The sequence below is a fragment of the Podarcis raffonei genome, chromosome 1 (genome assembly GCF_027172205.1).
Source record: "Podarcis raffonei isolate rPodRaf1 chromosome 1, rPodRaf1.pri, whole genome shotgun sequence".
NCBI lineage: Eukaryota > Metazoa > Chordata > Lepidosauria > Squamata > Lacertidae > Podarcis > Podarcis raffonei.
Window position 1 is genome coordinate 133,040,313 of NC_070602.1, and position 21,386 is coordinate 133,061,698.

The 21,386-nt window shown below is 41.8% G+C and overlaps 1 protein-coding gene across 6 annotated transcripts in view; it reads right to left on the minus strand.

The window, feature by feature from the left end:
• Positions 1–21,386, minus strand: part of AGAP1 (ArfGAP with GTPase domain, ankyrin repeat and PH domain 1) — a 326,368-nt gene that overhangs the window by 3,223 nt on the left and 301,759 nt on the right. For 2 of the 6 annotated variants that reach the window (XM_053362883.1, XM_053362876.1), the window contains 2 exons: positions 10,784–11,039; positions 7,682–7,942 (listed from right to left, as the gene is read on the minus strand). In XM_053362883.1, coding sequence (XP_053218858.1) covers positions 7,796–7,942; positions 10,784–11,039 — 403 coding nt within the window. In that variant the 3' untranslated portion in view covers positions 7,682–7,795. Of the gene's footprint in view, positions 1–7,678; positions 7,943–8,013; positions 8,138–10,783; positions 11,040–21,386 lie in introns of those variants that run through there. The other 4 variants (XM_053362861.1, XM_053362851.1, XM_053362868.1 and 1 more) reach the window with 4 other exon arrangements.

Genomic DNA, 21,386 nt, shown 5'->3' on the forward strand with positions numbered 1-21,386 from the left:
TACTTTCTGTTGACCTCATTTGGGGTACTCTTGGGCATTACCACAATGAAGGGGCTGGTGTGTCATGTGATATTATAGCTCATATCCAATTGTCCTGAATGTCAGTAGTTCTCATGAACAATTGGAGGCCCCGTCCCTGTGGTAGTTTTTTAACACATTTTGAAAATCAGATCCCAGACAATATATTTTTAAATGCTAACCACTTTAAGAGCAATGCACTTTCATTTATTCACCCCCCATTAAACTATTTTTTAATTTTCAACTTCTAATTACTTGTGGCATAAAACACTCAAAAGTTGTTGAAAGGACAACAAAGACCTGTTTAAGTGAAAGATCAGCATAGCAGCTCACTGCATTCCACGAGCATATGTATTTTCATTGTGAAATTATACTTGTTTGTTTGTTTTAAGGGAGAATATTTGAAGTGATATCTTTAAGAAGTGCATGTGTATCATAGAAAATGTGATAGATTCTGCAAGCCATGTAGCTAAAGCATAGGCATAATTGTGTTTGGACTAACACAGCTTTCCTTGACCTACTGGCAGTGTCCGCTCTTTAATAGATTGTGTGGCAATTTGAAGTTCTCTGAATGCATATCTCCTAAGCATCTCTGTTAGGAACCCTCAAGTCTCCACCCCATCTTAGCCTCCTTTTGGAAAGAAAGGGAAGCTTATATTTATATTTTTGCATCAGTTTCATGGTCTAGGGAACCTTTGATCTAATATTTTTATTAGCTTATGTATTTTAATGCTATCCATAACCACTTCTTCTTTTCCCTTCCCCTAGGAGTATACACATTAGTTCATAATAGTATAAAAACTGTAAGGCACAAAAAGGATTTTTTGAGCTTTGGTGTAAGCCAAACAGCGGTAAGTGATCTCAGGCCAATGTGAACTCCAGTGATTTCTCTTTTGCTAGCATTTGCACAGGACGGCAAGTATGTTTGCTATAGAGAATAGTCACATTTTGAACCAATGCTGGGATCCTCTGCTCGCAGGGGATAAGCAGAACAAGATGCACTGAACTCACAGATATACAAATACTATATATATATTAACCCACATATTTTCAAATTCAGAAGGAACATGTAGTAATATACAAGAGGGGGAAGACGAGAAGAAATTGCAACTTTCCTTAACTGACAGTTAAGCACATCAGTACAATTCACCTCTACCAAACTGAACATTTGGATTTCATTCCCTTTTCTGAAGAGCTTGACGGCATAAATCAGAAGCAAGCACAGAGTTTGTCAGGTCTGAAGCTCCTATGATGGTATGTGTCAAATCAGTTGTAGCTAATCTGTCCAGGGAGAATACTGGCTTCATTACACTTGTATAGTTGAGTTCTTCCAGCATTACTGCTGTTTAATAGAACATGATTAGTCATCACGGAGAAAAAAGCATATTAGCTGAGGAGGTAGTTACATGGCACGCTTCGGTGATTGCTTGGATGTGATTGCAATATTCTTAGAAGCATCATATTATCTCAGACATGTTCTTTCAAGCCCTTGGAGCCCTCCTTTCTAAATTCACTGTCATAATTTAGTATCTGTTTAATTTTTCAGTCCAAAGAGAGGAAATCAGTTGCTGAGTATTATTTGACTGCAGCCTCCTTGGTGTAAAAACAAAATGGAAAAAATAAATAAGAATAGCTATGAAATGCAAAAAGGATTAATGAATACCGCTAAGGAAAAAATATTTCAAGCTCATTTATGAGAATAACTACATAAAAGGCTAATTTTTTCCATTGTGAGAAATACATTGTGTCACTTTCACCAATATAAATGTGTTGAGTTTCACCCTAAATTATTTAGATTGTGTATTGTGTCTTGGGGGGGGGGTTGGGTTACTGCTTTTGGTTTGATTTTGTATGTTGTGCTCTTGTTTGTGAACCGCCCTGAGACCTCCGGGTATAGGGGAGTGTATAAACTGAAATCATCATCATCATCATACAAGTAATGGCATTGCAGGAGAATTAAAATTCTGTTTAACTTGTCTCTTCTGCTTCTTCATCTCTTTAACTAAAGGCATAGATTTCCATTGAAGATTTCATCACGGAAGAATAAACTTACCATAAAATGGGGGAAGGACTTTAAAAGACTGGATTCCTTATATTATCTAAAATTAATATTCCCTTAAATCCCTTAAAACTGATACTGAACAGCACGATGTAGCAATGAGGTCTGTGGCCCACATTGACCTCCATTTGGGGGGAGCAAGTTTGCTTTAACTTATTAAAAGTGATTAGGAAAATTAAATGTGGACATAATAAATGTCAAGCACAGATTTTGTTCATGGGATTTATAACTACTGTTTTGTAAATCCGTGTTTGTTCATTTTAGCTGTAACTAAAGGACCAAAAATGTGATCATTTGTTTTTGTTTTGCTTTTTGTGAAGAAAACAATTAAAATTTGCCAAATTTCATCATCAAACCTCTGCCATTTTTCTTTCTTTCAATAGAAAGGGGGTGGGAATGAGGTCATGTGCCCTTTTGCTTCAGTAGTCCAAGATTGTTTTGGTTTATACTACTTTATGATGATTTGTACAGTGATTATAAGGTTTGTACTATAAATATATTTTGGCACAAACAATTGTGTGAAGTAATTAATTTTTAAACTACAACTCTTCTTCTTTTGAATAGTGCTTAATAAATGGTTAATCTTTATAATGATTTGTACTCCCAAGCACTCTGGCTCCCAAGCACCCTCCACAACATTTTCAGGAAGCATACAGTGAAATACGTTTGTGCTTCTGGAAGACAATGGTCTGCCTTTCCAAACCGTATTTCCCAACACGTGCCAGCATCTTAGACAGATATGCTTTTCATCAAAGAAAAAAATATTTCTTTGTCTGGAGTGTTTTCACGATCTGTTACTACAATCTGTGATCCCTTAGATCCTAAATATCTTCAAATTATTTCACATCAGTTATAGTTTATAAATTAACCGAAGTATTTTTGCCTTACAAAAAAAAATCAATGCATACTTACGAACATTTACAAATTTGAATAGAATTTTTTACATACACATAACCAAAAGACACAATACACAATCTAAATAACTGATAACTGATTTGACACATACCATCATAGGAGCTTCAGACCTGACAAACTTTGTGCTTGCTTCTGATTTATGCTGTCAAGCTCTTCAGAAAAGGGAATGAAATCCAAATGTTCAGTTTGGTAGAGGTGAATTGTATGAATGTTAAACATGTTCACATTAATGTTTTGTGTGCATGTTAAACATGTTCACATTAATGGAGCTCCCTCATCTGCTAATTCCTCTGGGTTCTACCCACAGCTACCCATCCTTTCTGGGGTGAAGGATCATAGTATTTCACTGCTCCACCTGGACTACTGTGACGTTAACTTATGAGAGTGCTGGAGGTGAAATAGTTAAACAGGTTGCCCAATCAGAACCCAGGGGGGTGGAGGCAGAGGAACTATAAAACCAGCTCTGGGAGGGGTGAAGAGGAGAGTTCCTTGGGAGGTTGGTTGGAGTGGGAGTGAATTGGGATAGAGTCTGGGGGTAGGTGGAGTTAGTGTAGCGAAATAAGCTGAGTCAGGAACAGTTAGGAGCTAGGAAGACAAGTAAATATCTGAGAGGTGGTTTAGTGAGTTGAGAGCAGGTAGCGGAAGTTAGAGGTCTGGATAGGCACCCCATGATTGTAATTGACCGATACCGTTTATGAAACCACACGCTTGTTAAACTGCAATAAATAAACAGAAGTTTATGTTCCAATTTAACCCTGATTGGACTCAGTATTTACCAGGTAGGGCCTGGGTGGTGGCAGCGAGAAATAAAGTGGTGGCACAGGGATCAATAGACGGTGAAACGTCCGGGGACCCCGTGTGATCGCCACAACTACTTCTCCATGGAAGACATAGTCTCAGCAGGGGTATATCCACACCACTTTCAGAGTATAAGTCTTCCAGAAATCAATGGTGGCATTAAGCAATGTCTACAACATTTCACCTGTTGTTTCCCTCCAGTAACTCTCATGCGATACTTGCCTTGCCTCGAGACACCCAGTCAATGGTCCCAGGTCATGTGCTATCATTAGTGAATCCATGACCTCTCTTTGTCTTCCCCTCCCATCTACAGTTTCATCCTCTGAATTCTTTTTATTAAAACAAATGGTTTCTGCAGTTCTCTTTTCCACTGTCTTTTTACAGTAGCCAGGCAATTCCTGCCCTCTCTGGAGAAACTGAGAGCTGAGGAGAAAAGAAGGGCTATTTTACAGACTCATGGGCTTCAGCTGTGAAAGCAATGTCTATATGTCTGCAACATTTCACTGGGGGGGGGAGAGGGGGGAGCAGTGACTGGATTTAAGCAATGCTGTTGCAGGAAAAACAACCTGACTTGCGGAGCATCACTCTGTTAATGAATTAAACATTTCATTTCATTGTGTGCACCTGCAGGTATTGTGTGTCACCTCTTGCACACGCACACCCCTTGCGGTCTTTCACAAATGCAAAGGATAAACATTGGGCATTCATCACGCTGGAGAAAATGGCTCAGAAAAGTCAGAACAAAGTTTGAATATAATTGGTGGCACCTTTAAGGCACCACAAGACTTCGTTGTTTTTGCACAATTCATCAAATATGGCTTTATATACTGCAAATACCTCTATGTAATTTTACAGCATAAATCAGGTTTCCATAGATAGATGTTCATGTATACAATAACGTGCATCTATGTGCCTATTTTATATGCACAAATCTGAAAGTACATGAAGTGGGTCTTTAGAAGTATAAATTGTCTAATGTAAATAGTTCCTCAGAAATATGGGTGCTGCGTGGATAACGAAAGAGATGTAGATAGTACTATATATACAAGCGTCTGGTTAATACAAGCCAGTCCTGCATAGGCGCAGGATTGTACAGGCTGAGCTAGATGTGACATAAAGAATGTCTCCTAATGGGTTTTGTTTTTACTGTAATGCTGCTGCAGGGGGCTCAGAATATGATAGAGCTACTGTGGGGAGGGCAGTACTTAACTATTTTCCCATAGGCCATTTTCCCAATCATAATATCTCTCCCCATCTGCTTTTCTCTCTGAGGGGGAAAAAGATACGTGAGCAAAGTATCTAAGCAGCTAAAAGTATTTAGCAGGCAAATGATCAGTGGGGAAAGAGTTAAAACACCCTTCTCTAAATCTGGGCACACACCCCATACCATAGTTACATTAAAGTGAAAATAGAAAGCATTGGGAGACACACCACAACTTTTCCACTGTATCTGGCTTGGCCTAAATAAAACATGATGCTTTGAGCATCATGGAGAATCCTTGAAAAGGGTGAGTGCATGGTTTTCCTCTTTAAAAATAACTAAATATATCATTATAATCATGTACTCATAACAAACAGGTCACACTCCACTTATGCCACATGCAAATATGGCATAGCCAGATCTGTTGTCCCTGTGATTTAATATATTTTGATTCAATGCATGGCACTTTTATCCAAGAAGGTGGCAGGGAAGGAAATGCAAGAGGAACAGTGAGCTTATGAGGCAGGAGTTATTCTTTCAGTATCAAGTGAAGTTCTGATTTTAGCATTGTGACTTTCAGCCAGATAGTGGCATTTGACTCTAGGAATGACAAGCTGCACTTCTGCAGTCAGGTGTTTTGAATAAATTAAATTTCAGGTTTTAATTCCACTTGTATAGTATTTGTATATAAGTGTTGCTGAGGAGCACACTGAGCAGGGAGTTTCAAAATTGAAAGTGATAGCGGAGGTAATTGTTCTCTTAAACTTCCCCCTACTCTTCTTTCATGTATTCTAGTTTCTTCAGGTGTGAAAATAACTTTTTTTTGGGTGCGGTTGATACATATTAGGGTGAAGTAGTTATTTAGAGCACTCAATTCATGTCTGAAGTTTTTGTGTTGGTAGTTAAATTACATGCTTTCCTTTTTCTTGTCTGGTTAACATTGGGAGAAAGAAAAGGATGCCCACCATCATCTGAAAATACTGGTTCTTGTTTTCTGACATTACTAATATGTTATGAGCACAAGATTATTACAATATATTTAGTTATTAGGAGACGGCAACCCCCTGGCTCCCCTTCAGCACCAGTTACTGACAAGGGGCACAAACCAGGACATACCGTATGTTCCGGCGCATTAGGCAACTGGGCGTATAAGACGACCTCCCAACTTTTGCAGTTAAATTATAGAGTTTGGCCGCATGCCAAGCGCCGCCAGGGGCAGAGCGCGCACCCTTGCGCTGCCTCTGCTGTCGCAGCAGCAGCAGCCCAAGGCAAGGCGTTTGGTGGGCGGAACGAAACCGAAACCCGCCACCTGGAGAGAGGGGGCCCGGCCCGGCTCCTTCCCTCCCTCCGGGAAAAGGCCATGAGCGGCTGCCTCAGCCTCCACTGCCCTCACCTGTGGGGATGCCCAGCTCCTTGGAGCCCCGGCCGAAGCCGCGCACCACCTCGCCATGACAGGCTCTTCATGGTGCTCGTGAGCCAAGCGAATCTCCACGCGGCCACGGCGGAGGCCGGATCCAGCTCCCACGACGGCAGCAGCAGCAGCAGACGGGCGAGCGCCGCGCTCGGACTTTCCGCAGTGAGGCGGCCAACGAACACACACTGTGCCAGTACGGAGGAGGCGGGGCCTCGCGCTGCGTCAGAGGCTGCGTCCCCTTAGTGTTCTTCCGTGATAAATTGGGAGTAGGCATAATAGGACCAACAGCAGTGCAAGGTTGCCCACCATCATCTGAAAATACTGGCTCTTGTTTTCTGACATTACTAATATGTTATGAGTACAAGATTACTATGATATATTTAGTTGTTAGGAGACCCACAGAAACCCCCTGGCTCCCCTTCAGCACCATAAACCCGGATTAGAGCAGATGAGGATGGTTCAGGCAGTTACTGACAAGGGGCACAAACCAGGACATACCGTATGTTCCAGCGCATTAGGTGACTGGGCATATAAGATGACCCCCCCAACTATTGCTGTTAAATTATAGGTTGGTTGCCTGCCAAGTGCCGCCAGGGGCAGAGCGTGCACCCCTCCACTGCTTCTGCCATTGCAGCAGCAGCAGCCCAAGGCGAGGCGTTTGGTGGGCAGAACGAAACCGAAACCCGCCACCCGGAGGGAGGGAGGCCCGGCCCGGCTCCCTCCCTCCCTCTGGGAAAAGGCTGCAAGCGGCCGCCTCAGCCTCCACCACCCTCACCTGTGGGGATGCCCAGCTCCTTAGAGCCCTGGCCGAAGCAGCGCACCACCTCGCCACGGCAGACTCTTCGTGGCGCCCGCAAGCTGAGCAAAGCCCCACGCGGCCACGGCGGAGGCCGGCTCCGGTTCCCACGACGGCAGCAGCAGGTGGGCAGGGAGCGCCGCACTCGGAAGGACTTTCCGCGGTGAGGCGGCCAACAAAAAGACACTGTGCCAGTACGGAAGAGGCGGGGGCTCGCGCTGCGTCAGAGGCTGCGTCCCCTTAGTGTTCTTCCGTGATAAATTGGGATAAAGTGGGGCGCCCACGAGCCGAGTGAAGCCGGGTGGCGGGTTTCGGTTTCGTTCCGCCCACCAAACGCCTCGCCTCGGGCTGCTGCTGCTGCAATGGCAGAGGCAGCGCAGGGGTGCACGCTCTGCCCCTGGCAGCACTTGGCAGGTGACGAAACTCTATAATTTAACAGCAAAATTTGGGGGGTTGTCTTATACGCCCAGTTGCCTAATGCGCGGAACATACAGTATGTCCTGGTTTGTGCCCCTTGTCAGTAACTGCCTGAACCATCCTCATCTGCTCCAATCGGTTTTGCACTGCTGTTGTTCCTATTATGGCAATCCCCATTTATAACGGGTGAACACTTAGGACAAAGCGCTCATCTGGGCAGCCGTACTGCAGGAGAATCTCAATGCACTCTTGGCTGGTGGCTTGCCTGGCATAGGCCAAAGCACCGTTTCCATGGGCATCACGGGCCATAACATCAGCACCGTACTGTGGAAAGAACATGCAGCATTTAGGAGCAGTAGCCGGCAGAAACGCCTGAAATAAATAATTCTCATTACCTAGTTTTAAATCTGAACAGCTTTCTGTTGTGCATCCAGCTACTGTAGCCGAGGTCAACAGCACTCCTTCCTCACTCATGGAGAAGTGAGCTTCATGCATGCTGCCCCTAGATGCGCTCGTCAACTCTCAAGGAAGAGCATTTTTAAATTAAGCAAGCTCTTTTAAACTATATACACATTTTAAGGGATATACACTGTACACTGATTCTGAGCTGCCAGCATTCATAAGACTTTTGCACCAGGTTGGAATATGTACATGTTAGGGGAATGTTAGGGAATGTACACATTGTCAATTATGCATAATAACTGCAAAATGTACAAAATTAATATATATACAATCCCCAAGGCTTGTAGATGGATTCAGAAACGTGCAGTTTCCTCTTCTTCTTTTTAAAAAATTATTTGATTCTTGCAATAATACAACACAACAGTGATATAAACAAAATAAAAAATAAAATAAACCAACGTTGGCATTTTAACATTACCTTCTATATACATATATCAAAAAATTGTTTTTCATTTTCATTTTCACCCTCTTAATTCCCTGTGACTTCCCTCCACCTGTGTTTGGCATCATGAAATTTAATACAGTATCTTAAAATTGTGTTTGAGCAATATATTAATACTATTAACCATAAGATCTTATACTTTGTTCCTCTTAACTTTGTGGGTTTCAGTTTAAACATATCAACAAATTACTTTTGGAACATCGTTTTGCCATGTACTCCTCTACACATTCCCATTCTTTCTTTAAATTTTGATTAGATTGTAATTTGATTGCTGCCGTCGTTTCTAATTGAATTCTAATTGAAATTTTGATTCTTCTTTTTGGAATCCATTTTTTGTCTGCTTTAAATATATCATTTAATTGATAATATTGTAACAAGCTCGTACAATGGTGAGAAATTTCTTCATAAGATTTCAAGTCTAACTGTCCTTGTTCTTCTTTTAATAATTGTTTATATGTTGCCCAATTTGTATCCATATTTTTCTTTTTTATCGAAATTGCCTCTAATGGTGCGGCCCACCATGGAATCTTTGGCTCGAATAAATTTTGATACTTCCTCCAAATTTTAAATAAAGAATTTCTGATTATATAATTTGAAAATCATTGATGTACATTTGTCTTATTATAAACTAAACAGGTGTGCCATCTGTACCTGTTGTTGAATCCCTCTAAGTCCAATATGTCTGTATTTTCCTCTGTTTCATCCATTTAATATTGTTTTCTATTTCATAATTTAGTAAAGTTGATAACTGATTTTGCAAAAGTTTAATTTTTTGGCTTGCACTCACATTCTTTGGATGTTTGGCTAATATTTTTTCATTCTCTTCTATTTCATTTCTAATTTGACCCATTTCCCCCTCTCTGCTTCTTCTTTGTATCATATTTTGTTGGATATAAAGTTCTCTTATATAGGCCTTGCTTGAGTCCCGTATCACCCTGATGTCTGTTTCATGTGCCATGTTTATTCCGATAAATTCCTTAAGAAGTTGTGCTTTGTTCAAAAAAATTTCATCATTTAGAATTTTTTCATTCATTCTCCATCTTCTTTTTATTTGTCTGTTATTTTTTAATTCTAACGTAATTGAATTTTGGTCTGTTATTGATTTAGGTTGTATTTCTATTTTTTTTAATCTTCAAAATTAAATTAATTGATGTCCATTTTCCATCTAATCTTCCTACTGATTGTCTAGCCTCTGAATAATGTGTGTATTGTTTTTCCTTTGGATGTCTGGGTCTCCACGCATCTTTTAAATTTAGGTTGTCCACCATTTGAAAAAATGTGTGTGGGAGTCTTCCCTCTTTCTCTCTGTTCGATCTAATTCCACTGAGGTAACAGCATTAAAATCTCCTAGTAGGGTAATTTCTTCATTTATATATTCTAATAATTTTTCTTCCACTGATATAAAGTACAGTGGTACCTCAGGTTAAGGACTTAATTCGTTCCGGAGGTCCATTCTTAACCTGAAACTGTTCTTAACCTGAAGCACCTGAAGCTAATGGGGCCTCCTGCTGCTGCTGTGGAGTCTGTAACCTGAAGTGTATGTAACCCAAGGTACCACTGTACTTAATTCGTTCCGGCGGTCCGTTCTTAACCTGAAGCACCACTTTAGCTAATGGGGCCTCCTGCTGCTGCCGCGCCGCCAGAGCCTGATTTCTGTTCTCATCCTGAAGCAATGTTCTTAACCCGAGGTACTATTTCTGGGTTAGTGGAGTCTGTAACCTGAAGCGTATGTAACCCGAGGTACCACTGTAATGTGTTTTATTCCCGTTTGGGGCCTAAATTCCTATCACAAATATTTTTTTCTTTTCCATTCCTTAACTGTATTCCCAATAATCTACCTTCTTCATCCTTAAAGGTTTGTTTTGCCTCTATTTTAGGGTTTGTATACATTACAATTCCCCTTTTCTTTTTAATGTCTGAGAAGATGAATTCTGTTCCAAGTTTTTAATTGATTTAATACTTTCTCTGTTTTCTGGCCACATGAGTCTCCTGCAAGCAGATTACATGCAGAGTTTCCTCTTCATAGGTAGATTATGTGCACATTCTCCATGTGGCCTGGTGAATGTGCAGAATGGCCAGTTGTTTTGCCCATTAACTGTTCCACTTATATTTCCCCTAATGCATAACCCACAACACTCCAAACACTTGTATCAAATCAAACACATAAGCTGTACTATATGGCCTGGATAAACCAAAGTGACAATTCAAACATACCCATTAATGCAGGGCTACTCTCTCAAATTCATGTAGCGCATACTCACCCAAATTAACAGTTGCACCAACACTACATTTCCTTTCCGGCATGCTATATGTAAGGCTGAACGCCCATCTCCATCTCCACAGGTTTCATTGACTTCTTCTCGTGTTCCATGAGCAAGAAGCAGGATGACTGTTCGCAAATCTTCCTCCGCAGTTGCTCTTAGCAGGTACTGGCCTAAGGAAAACTCTGAGCACTGCAGTGGAGCAAGGAAGAGCTTCTGCTCATATTTTGCTCGGATCCAGTGCTCTTTTTCTTCCCTAGGGAAGCAAACAAACATATCATTCAATATTAGATCATGCATCTCCTATAGATCCATCCTTGTGTTAAGTTTGTTCTAACACATGCCTAGTTTTGCAGATAATCTGGACAATCTAATAGTTGGGTTGAAATGAGGGCATTTTTAATGTTGGCGGTTTTTTTATTTAAAAAAACCCCAGACACTTTAAATTCTGGTTTTTATTTTCTTTTGGATAAAAATAGCAAAAGAACAGTTGTATACTGTGGAAATAAGCTATTTATTCCACTTTCTAGGACATCTGGGCCCCAAGTAAGAAAGACAGAATGGTAAGAATGTAGATTTATGGTTCAAATACACCACAACGCTAATATATGCCGTGTAATTCACCAGAGGTCAGGAGAAAATGCCATCTCTACATATAAGAAAGAACAGTAAATACAGATGCATTCTCTGAATTACACAAATGCTCCCACAAGCCATTCTCCTAGATCAGCCCTCCCCAACCAGGTGCCCTCCAAATGTTGGAATCCAGCTCCCATCATGCACAACTAGTATGGCCATTGGTCCACGATGGGAGTATTACAAAACATATGGGCAACTCCAGGTTGGAGGAGGCTGTCCTAGATGATACAAACACAATGTGGCAAGTTTAATGCATTTGACTGGGGGCCCCTTCATACCCTATACAGGGGTGTAGCTTGGTGTGGGGAAAGAAAGTGGATTTCTTTTGCTGGGCATACACTTGCTGGGAAGCAGCACTTTTGCAGTTGCCAATGATGGCACATTGGCAGAACAGACAAGAGTATCTTTATGTATGATAGTATGCACTGTGTACATGGTCACACACCAGTGTACATCCTTGGAGATAAAACACCGATTGAATGGGAGAAAGAAATGGGCACTGTTGGTCTCTCAGACTCCTACAACTTATCACATATATGGATTCCAATATTCAGGGGAGAGTGCGATTGCTTCTGTAGCTGAAATGACACCAGGAGTGTACAAGAGGAAGATGCCATCGAACTTGGGGCGAGCAGGGGGGAACCTGGAGGCTTGCAAAACTACAAAAAGTCTTTACAAAGATATCCTGACGGGGAACCAGGAAATGGGCTCAATGAAGAATGAGCATACTCAGTGACCACAGAATTCTGGAAAATTAGCAGCGGGGTAATAGAATGGAGTATCTGGTTCCTGCCAACGTTACAGTAGACTTGCAGAAACTGATCCCAAATAAAGTTACTTTTGAAGACATCCTTGTTCATTGTGGTAATCTCTTTAAACAGAAAGCCACTTCAGCCCAAAGTAAGGAAGTGTGGTCATGCCTTGGCTTTAGTTCTTCAAGTACAAAAATAAACAGTCCTTTGAGGTTTTGCAGCAATGCTTACCCTTCTTCTAGTAATGTAGTGTCAGGTTAGCTTTAATCTGTTTTCAAATGCTTATGTAAACAGGTCATTTACAAAGTAAATCTGGATTAGTTTTGCATCACTTCATGGTGAGCAAGAATGACCTTAACATAACCTCCCTGAATACTTTTACGCAAACCTTCCCACATAATGTGCTTCACAAAGGTAAGAGATTTCATCTAAAGGACATTCTCCCACCCTCACATATCTGAAACAGGATGCTACCAAACAGCTGTGAAAAACTTTTATTTCTTTTCGTGAACATGATTTTTATTCCCCCCCCCCAAATTTTAAAAATAAAAAATAGACTGGGTACCATTTCAGTATATTTCGGAATACTTGCAGTTCAATCTTATGCATGTCTAACTCAGAAGTAAGCCTCTCTCATTTCAACAGAGCTCACTTCCACATAAGTGAGTACACAATTGCTGCCTTGGTCTGTAAGCAACAAAATTAATTAACGATGTCTGTGTGTGAGTAGAACAGACTTCTGCTTGTATAACAGGGACTTCATTTTCCTCTCCTCTTTCTCCTCTGAAAATTTGCTCAAGGGGGTTGGGGGACTATTCAGTGCAAATCTGGGGGCTGCAGGGGGGTGAGGCAGGATGGTGAAGCCCCATGGAATGGACAGAAGTCCATTTACACAATGCTGGAAAAACCTAGACAGCAGAGACATCACCTTGCCAACAAAGGTCCATATATAGTTCAAGCTATGGTTTTCCCAGTAGTGATGTATGGAAGTGAGAGCTGGACCATCAAGAAGGCTGATCACCGAAGAATGAATGCTTTTGAATTATGGTGCTGGAGGAGACTCTTGAGAGTCCCATGGACCGCAAGAAGACCAAACCTATCCATTCTGAAGGAAATCAGCCCTGAGTGCTCACTGGAAGGACAGATCCTGAAGCTGAGGCTCCAAGACTTTGGCCACCTCATGAGAAGAGAAGACTCCCTGGAAAAGATCCTGATGTTGGGAAAGATGGAGGGCACAAGGAGAAGGGGACAACAGAGGACGAGATGGTTGGACAGTGTTCTCGAAGCTACTAAAGTGAGTTTGACCAAACTGCGGGAGGCAGTGGAAGACAGGAGTGCCGGGCATGCTCTCCTCCATGGGGTCACGTAGAGTCGGACACGACTAAATGACTAAACAACAACAACGACAACAAGCAAAAAGCTCTTGGGGCACTTTACAAAAAGAAGTTATAACCAGGATGTATAAAAACAGACCTAAGGTATTTGTTAAAAGTTTAACAGAACAAAATAGGGTACTGAAAACAATAGTGCAAAGAACCCCCCAAAAAGCATTAAAAATCTAAAAAGTCTAGGAAAATACAAAAGTCTTCATCTAATCCAAAAATACTATAATTGATGTACCAGGTGAGCCTCTCTGGGTAGGGAATCTCACAATTGGAGTACTACAGCTGTAAAGGCCCTTGCAGAGCTCATCTGGTAGGGACACTCTGAGAAAGGTCTCTGAGATTATGGTCTCCACAGGTATGTATGGGAGAAGATACTTCAAGTAACTGGTCCTCAAGCTGTTTGTGATTGTAAAGGATTACCGTATTTTTCGCCCCATAGGGCTCACTGGCCCATAGGACGCACCTAGTTTTGGAGAGGGGAAATAAAGAAAAAAATTTTAATTTCCCCCCAGGCACCGGGCTGGGGTGGGGAAAGCCCGAGCTTCCCCCGACCCCAGCCCCCAGCACAGGCAGCTCTCCGCAAGCCTTGGGAGACCGGCGCGACTTCCTGCCAGGCTCCCACGCCTTGCGGATATCTGCCTGAAACCCAAACCAGGTCGGGGAACAGCGGGATGGCGGCGCTGCACCTCCCCGCTGTCCCCCAGCTTGTGGGGCTGGCTGCGGGGAGAAGCGCACTTCTTCCCGCCGCCAGCCTCCAAACCAGGTCGGGGGACAGTGGGATGGTGGCATTCCGCCTCCCCGCTGTCCCCCGAGCTTGTGGGGCTGGCGGCAGGATTACAATCCTGCTTTCGGAAGCCGATCTATTATGATCAGTAATGCTTTATAATATAGTAGACTATAATATATAACGCATTGCAGTAATCCAATTAGGAGGTTACCAGAACACGGATAATTGTAGCAGGGTTACCTCTATGTTGGTGTATTATTACTAATAATAAGTGTTCTGAGTTACTAAGGCCACTTAAGCTCAAGAGGGTGTGAAAAATCCAATAGCACCCTCAAAGTATACATCAGATTATTTAAGGGGAAGCAGCACCACCTCCAAACAGGTTGAACCACTGACCACTCAGTGATCAGACAAACCACCCAGTAATAGCACTTCACTCTTGTCTGGCTTCAGCCTCAGTTTATTGGCCCTCATCCAATCCACGACAGCACCTATGCACTGGTTCTGAACACCCACTGCCTCAATTGGATTTGCTGAAAGGGAGCTGGGTGTAATTCACATATTGGTGACACCTCAGTCCACACCTTCATGTAGATCAGGGACATCCAACTTCCAAGAGACTGTGATCTACTGACACGATTAAAATCTGGCAGTGATCTACCACGCCACAGACTCTCCCAGCTCACTAAGCTGTAAACTTTTCAGTTTTCAACACCTCCTCTTCCCAGTCTGCGTCTTGTGCGCTGACCTGCATCTGACCCAGCTCTGATAGCTGGTACCTCCAAACGGGTTCTAGATTACATTCCAATCAAATCAGGATGCCAGAAAAGGAAAAAGCCACAACCATATCCCTGTAGTAAGGTGCAAAGGAGGGGCAATAATAATAATAATATTAAATTTTATTTATACCCCGCCCTCCCCAGCCAAAGGCTGGGCTCAGGGCGGCTAACAACCAATAATAAAAACAAGTTGAATGAATACAACTTAAAAAACAAGATTAAAATACAACATTAAAACATTAAAATGCAGCCTCATCGCAGGAGGAGAAAGGAAAAGAAGAAGGGGGGTGATCAAATTGGCTCCAAGCCAAAGGCCAGGCGGAACAACTCTGTCTTATAGGCCCTGCGGAAAGAAATCAGATCCTGCAGGGCCTTGTCTTATGAGACAGAGCGTTCCACCAGGCGGGAGCCAGTGTTGAAAAGGCCCTGGCTCTGGTTGAGGCTAATCTGACTTCCTTAGGGCCCGGGACCACTAGGGTGTTGCTATTTATGGACCTTGAGGCTCTCCGTGGGGCATACCGGGAGAGGCGGTCCCGTAGGTACGAGGGTCCTAGGCCTTGAAGGGCTTTAAAGGTCAAAACCAGCACCTTGAACCTGACCCTATACTCCGCCGGGAGCCAGTGCAGCTGGAAAAGCACTGGGTGAATATGCTCCCATGGCAGGGGCTCCGTGAGGAGCCTCGCTGCTGCATTCTGCACCCGCTGGTTTTTCTGGGACAGCTTCAAGGGCAGCCCCGCGTAGAGCGAATTACAGTAGTCAAGCCTGGAGGTGACCGTCACATGGATCACTGTGGCCAGGTTGGGGCGGGAAAGGTAAGGGACCAACTGCTTGATGCGGAGAAGGTACAAAGAAGAGCAGTAGTGTAGAGGTTGCAACTTTTTATGCTGAGGGTCGCATTCTCTTGGGGATAATCCATCAAGGGCTGCAGGCCAGTAATGGGCAGAGCTAGAGCTGAAAATTGGTCAACCTAGAGAGAAAAATGGTAGTCAATATAGAAAGAATTATTTGGAGTTGGGGTGGGAACTCACAAGGCAAAGATTAAGATGACTAAATCAAGACTTGGACAGCACTGGGCTACACAGTGGTTTGGAATGGTGGGTGTGTTGTTTACTGTATTTCACTTAATTCACTTTCTTTCATTGGATGACTTAAGCTGATGCCAGATTCAATGTACCTGGCTAAGACTAGAAATCACTTCAAAGAGCACAAACACTAAATTGTTGGTCTGGTATCACAGACTGTTGCTGGGATCCACAGCTTATTTTGGTTCAGATTTCTTTTTCCCCAAGGAAGGCCAGCCCAAGAGCAGAGTTGTCAGCACTAGATCACTTAACCTCATTCCAATCCCCTTGAGGACCACTGTTCGCATACCCTGTTAGCTAATGAACTAAAAAATGAATTATTAGAGCAGTATGCAATAAGCAGAAAGGAGGCGGCACAGTACTTCATTTTAGCCAGTGCTGACATACCTTTAAATAAATCAGTTGTATGAGAGTGAGGGGAAATGAGAGGAAGAGCAACTAATCAGCAAAGAGATAGTGAACCTCTCCCTAGAAGTGAAAGATACGTGCAACTGAACATCTGCTCTAAATGTTTTTCTTTCTTTTATGCAAAACTTCTCTTTCACTAAAGCATCTTGTTAAAATCACAGAAGCCCACACCCGTCCCCACGTAGCTAGCTGTCAACCTAGTTAGTTGTCTTATTTCATTGCAACTGAAATTTTATAATCTATTTCCCTGGGATCACAAAACGGGTTAAGACTAACACACTAAAATATTATGCAATGCTCTGATACAACCCTGGGAAATCCAAGAACATATCAATTGGTAGGACAAGGACTTTCTTTCAGTAACTTGATTCAAAATACATTTCAAAATACTGGAATAACACTGTTCCAAGTTATCGGTGATTCAAATAAGGAACCATTAACACTAAATATAGAAGTAGAAAAAAGTAGAAACATAGTTAATAAGACCAGACAATACTTAGTAAAAATCAAATCTCTTTTCCTTTCAACCTGTTACTGTTAGAAATGGAAAGCCTTGTTTATAACAAAGCCTTGATATAACTGGATGCAAATAATCACGCTGCCTCCTCCTCTATGCCAGAGAAGTGATGATGCATTAAAGCCTGACGAAACAGCACCATCAATTTCCTGGCTTTAATATGCATCTCTACCATCAATGAACTCTAAGCATCTTTTAATGCAAATAATGGAAGCAGAGCCCTGCTTCCGACTCGGCATATGGGCTACTCAAAAACAGCACAAAAGCCTTTCGTTTATTTAGCTCCTTGAAGATAACATCCAATTACTTAAATTACTCTGCCATTTGCGCCATATCATTGTCATCTGAAAACAAATAAACCAGAAAACGTTGGTGGGGATGAAGTGAAGGGGGAAGAAAAATGGACAGGAGGCAAACAGCAGATACATTTCTGACAACCATTTTGCTTCACAAACTTGACTGTGCTTTGCCATCACAGCATGGCAGAGCATAAATATTCAGTTATGAGTTCATGCCCTGGACATATCAAATCATATTTCCAATGCAATGTTACACTTTTTTTAAAAAAGTGAAGATTCTATATTTATTCACTTGACATCTATTCAGGTATGCTGCTTTGAATGTTCACTGTCTCTCTTAACTTTCCCTGATGTCCTTTTCAATTCTTTCCTAACATTGTCCTTGGACAAATTTTATGCAGTGATAGAAATGTAAAATTCAAACCACTTTTACTCTGTATCTGTGTGATACAGCAATACTGGAATTGTCACATAATAATAAGGAGCTTTGCAGGCTTATTGCAAAAAATTGCCATCCGAGATCTAATGTCATTAGGACTTAGATTCATGATCTTTTGAGCAGTTGGGTTTCTCACACAACTTTCCATAAAAAGCTTTTTTCAACACATGGTACCTAAATATACATTTCACACAATAGGCACAAGAAACCACTAAATGTTGGGAGGTAGTGATGATTACAGCTTCTTGAGAAGTGCAGCTGTATACATGTTCAATGCATTGCCACTGTACATTTTTAGGGCAGTAGTACTACATGTTATTTTTGACCAAAATGGTTTCCTGGGGCTGCTTTTCCTCCCTGTCCTTTTCTGCAATGTTTAGAAAAACTCCCGTGTTGTTGCATTTCTGTGTTGTAGTTTTCCTTCGTCCTGCCAGTGCAAGATGGGGAGCCAAGGTAGGAAACACATGTGATTAAGAATTCCCATGCGTTAGAATGGGAATATGCTCTTGGTGGCATCTCTTTGCCATGTCTCAATGTGCAATTCATGTGTATATTTAACAAAGTACCTAAAAATGTAAAGTGTACCTAAGTGAACACTATGCTTTAATGCTGTGCTAAAAACATCCAGTCACTCCATACATCAATTTATGATGCTGGGAAGGAAGCTTTACAACCAACTTTGCAAAACCACTATAATTAAAAGTTCTTTTCATGCAAATTACACACAGAAATATGAACAAAATATTAAAACATGCAGATTTCTGGATTTCCATTGCTCTGATACAACAGAACAGAAATACGACAAGCTAAGCAGTACCCCAAAACAAAGGAAAATAATTGGTCTTATTTGCTAGCCACTGATAGAGAAAAATATGTCTTGTCCTACCACAAACTATCAGTCTGTCCCCTTTAGTATCCTAAAATGTCTTAATTTAGTAATCTAGGCAGTATGTCAACACAACTTGATGAAATGCCTCATAATCCAGACCCTAACTTTACGGCAATACTTCTGGCTCCTAGAAAAATGTACAGGAGAAATATGCTGGCACAAAGTTTGTGGGGTTTAGTAGACAGATGGCTTGGAGGAGCAAGTAAGGAAGGAAGGAAGAGGGCATGTGTGGTTGCACGGGGGTACAGTGGGAAGAGGGAAAGGCAAATTCAGTTTTGCAGTAATGACTGAAATGGACCAGGGTGAGAGAGGAAGAGAGAGAAAAGAGCTAGCTGCAAGGAATTTCCCAAACTGTCTTCCTGCCTCAAGCAAAGCAGGAACTGGAAGGGACGCATGGAAGAAGGGCTGGGAACAATATGCTGAGTAAACAGAGGGGCTTCCTCTGTCTCTGCAGGAGAAGCCCCAACCCTTTGGCAAAGTGAGTGCTTAGCAGTTGGCTGCTTCCTTTGCATGCATTCCTTCCCTCTTTGCCTGCGTTGCTAAGGGGAAAGGAGCATAGGCCCTCAAGGGATACAAGTTCCTTGCAAACCAGAGGGATGCAGACAGCAAACAAAGACCAATGGATGCCGATTCTCTAATTACGGAAAGCTTGTAGGGAAACCCGCCACTAAACAGTGCCTGCTGACAAAATACAAGAATTTATGTGCACTGAGAAGTGGAAGAAAAGGAATAAATTTCTTTGTGCCTCCCGGTCAATACTATATGTGTTTTCAAACCTGCAGGGTGTTTTATGAGACTTAAAAACAAACAATAATCATTAATTAAATAAAACCAACCTATTAAGCTTATTAGGTCTTTCAAGTTACACTTCAGGTGACATGACAGGTAAAATAAATTACATACAAAGCATGCAGAAAGGATGTTGCTAAAATGCACTAATATTGCAGGACTGTTCCTCTTGGTACAAGTATGGAGAGCTATTATATTTAAGTTTGTTTGCTACAGCTATGCCTATCTAGAAGATTATAAATTACACATTTTCAAAAATCGCTTGCTGGAGGTAAGAAGCTTAATAAATTAAGTTTATTTAATTAGCTACACCCAGAAGTCATAGGTCAGATAAAACTGTCTTTATTTTCATCTTACTTTTTGATACACACTGCAAGCTATGCTTTAAGACAGTTTCAGAGTCAATGGATTTCAGGAACATGCCTGAAACTCAAGATATAGAAAAAATCTCAACAAGAAACAGCTTATCTTGTTGCTAATCTTGATGCTAATCTTATTGTGGAACTTGAATGAAAAGTGACACAGTATCCCAGAGCTTTCCAAACTTTTAATGTTGGTGACACACTTTTTAGACATGCATCATTTCGCAACACAGTAATTCAGTTTTACTAGCAAACCGGAGGTTAAACCAACCCCTTTCCAGCCCCAGGAGGAGCGTGGGGAGCGTTCACACGACACACCTACACACTGCAGCCAACACACTAACGTGTCGCAACACACAGTTTGGAAAGTTCTGCAGAGTCAAGTTTACATAATCTCAAAGTCATTTAATCTAACTGCCTGATTTATGGAACAGGAGTCTAAAAGAGTAACTCAAGAAAAGTAACTGTCATTTTATAATAATCTCAATGACATGTTCCAAGACCCAAGTGCAGTAGGAGGAAACTCCAGTAAAGCTGAATGGTTAAAGCAAGACTAATGTCTCAAAGTGATACCTGGTTCACACAATACAATTATTTTCTTAAACAGATATAATTCCACATGGGGAAACTGTATGAGCATGATCCAATTGCATTCAATAAGAACATAATCAGTATATAATCCTCCCACTGAACTTAAAAGGACACAGAGGAGTTCGAACTTTGCATGGATTGTGCTCTACAACAACAACAACAACAACATCAACACTTTATTACGGTCGTAGACCAGGATAAGGTGGGAGGGGTACAATCTTTTAAAGTCACTTAAAAAAAAACACTAAAAGAAGTTAAAACAGAATAGATAGAGAGATAGAGTCAAAGACCTGGAAAAATGATTGTTTCCAGCCTATACTGTGTGTGTGTCGGCAGGGGGGAGAATGGGCTTTCCCCATACATTCTTACCTTCTATTCAATCTGATCTAATGGTCTCTTGCTTTAAAAAGTCCCCCACAAATGATGGTTCCTACCCTCTAGCTTTACCTTTGTGGCATCTTCAATCTAATGGAGATTAAAAGACCAAAGTGGCAAGAGTTGAGGTAGGAAGGGATCCCGCCTTATGCCAAGAGAGATTTGAAAATAATTTGGGGCTTTTAAAGCATGCCTCTCCTTTGAGATAGGCAGGGGAGTGGGCCAGGCAATCATGAGGCAAGCAAGTGGGGGCTCAAGGAGTGCCAATCTGCCCTGTCCAGCTGCCCAAATCAATTGTCTCCTTCTGCCTCAGGACTGGCCTGCCCCTGCTGGCATCACTGCTATTTAGCCAGTTGTGGGGAAAGAGATGTTATGGTTAAACACAGAGCACATGATGTTTTCATACTAAGAAATAGAAATATTTTTTTTTAACTGAATGACCTTTACTGAACGTCAGAGAAGTTGTTGTGACTCAAAGTGCCAAAAAAGCATACGCTACCCAAGAAACATTTCTATGAGAAATACCATGTTAATAAATATTTTGATTTTGGAGACACTTTCACTCCATTA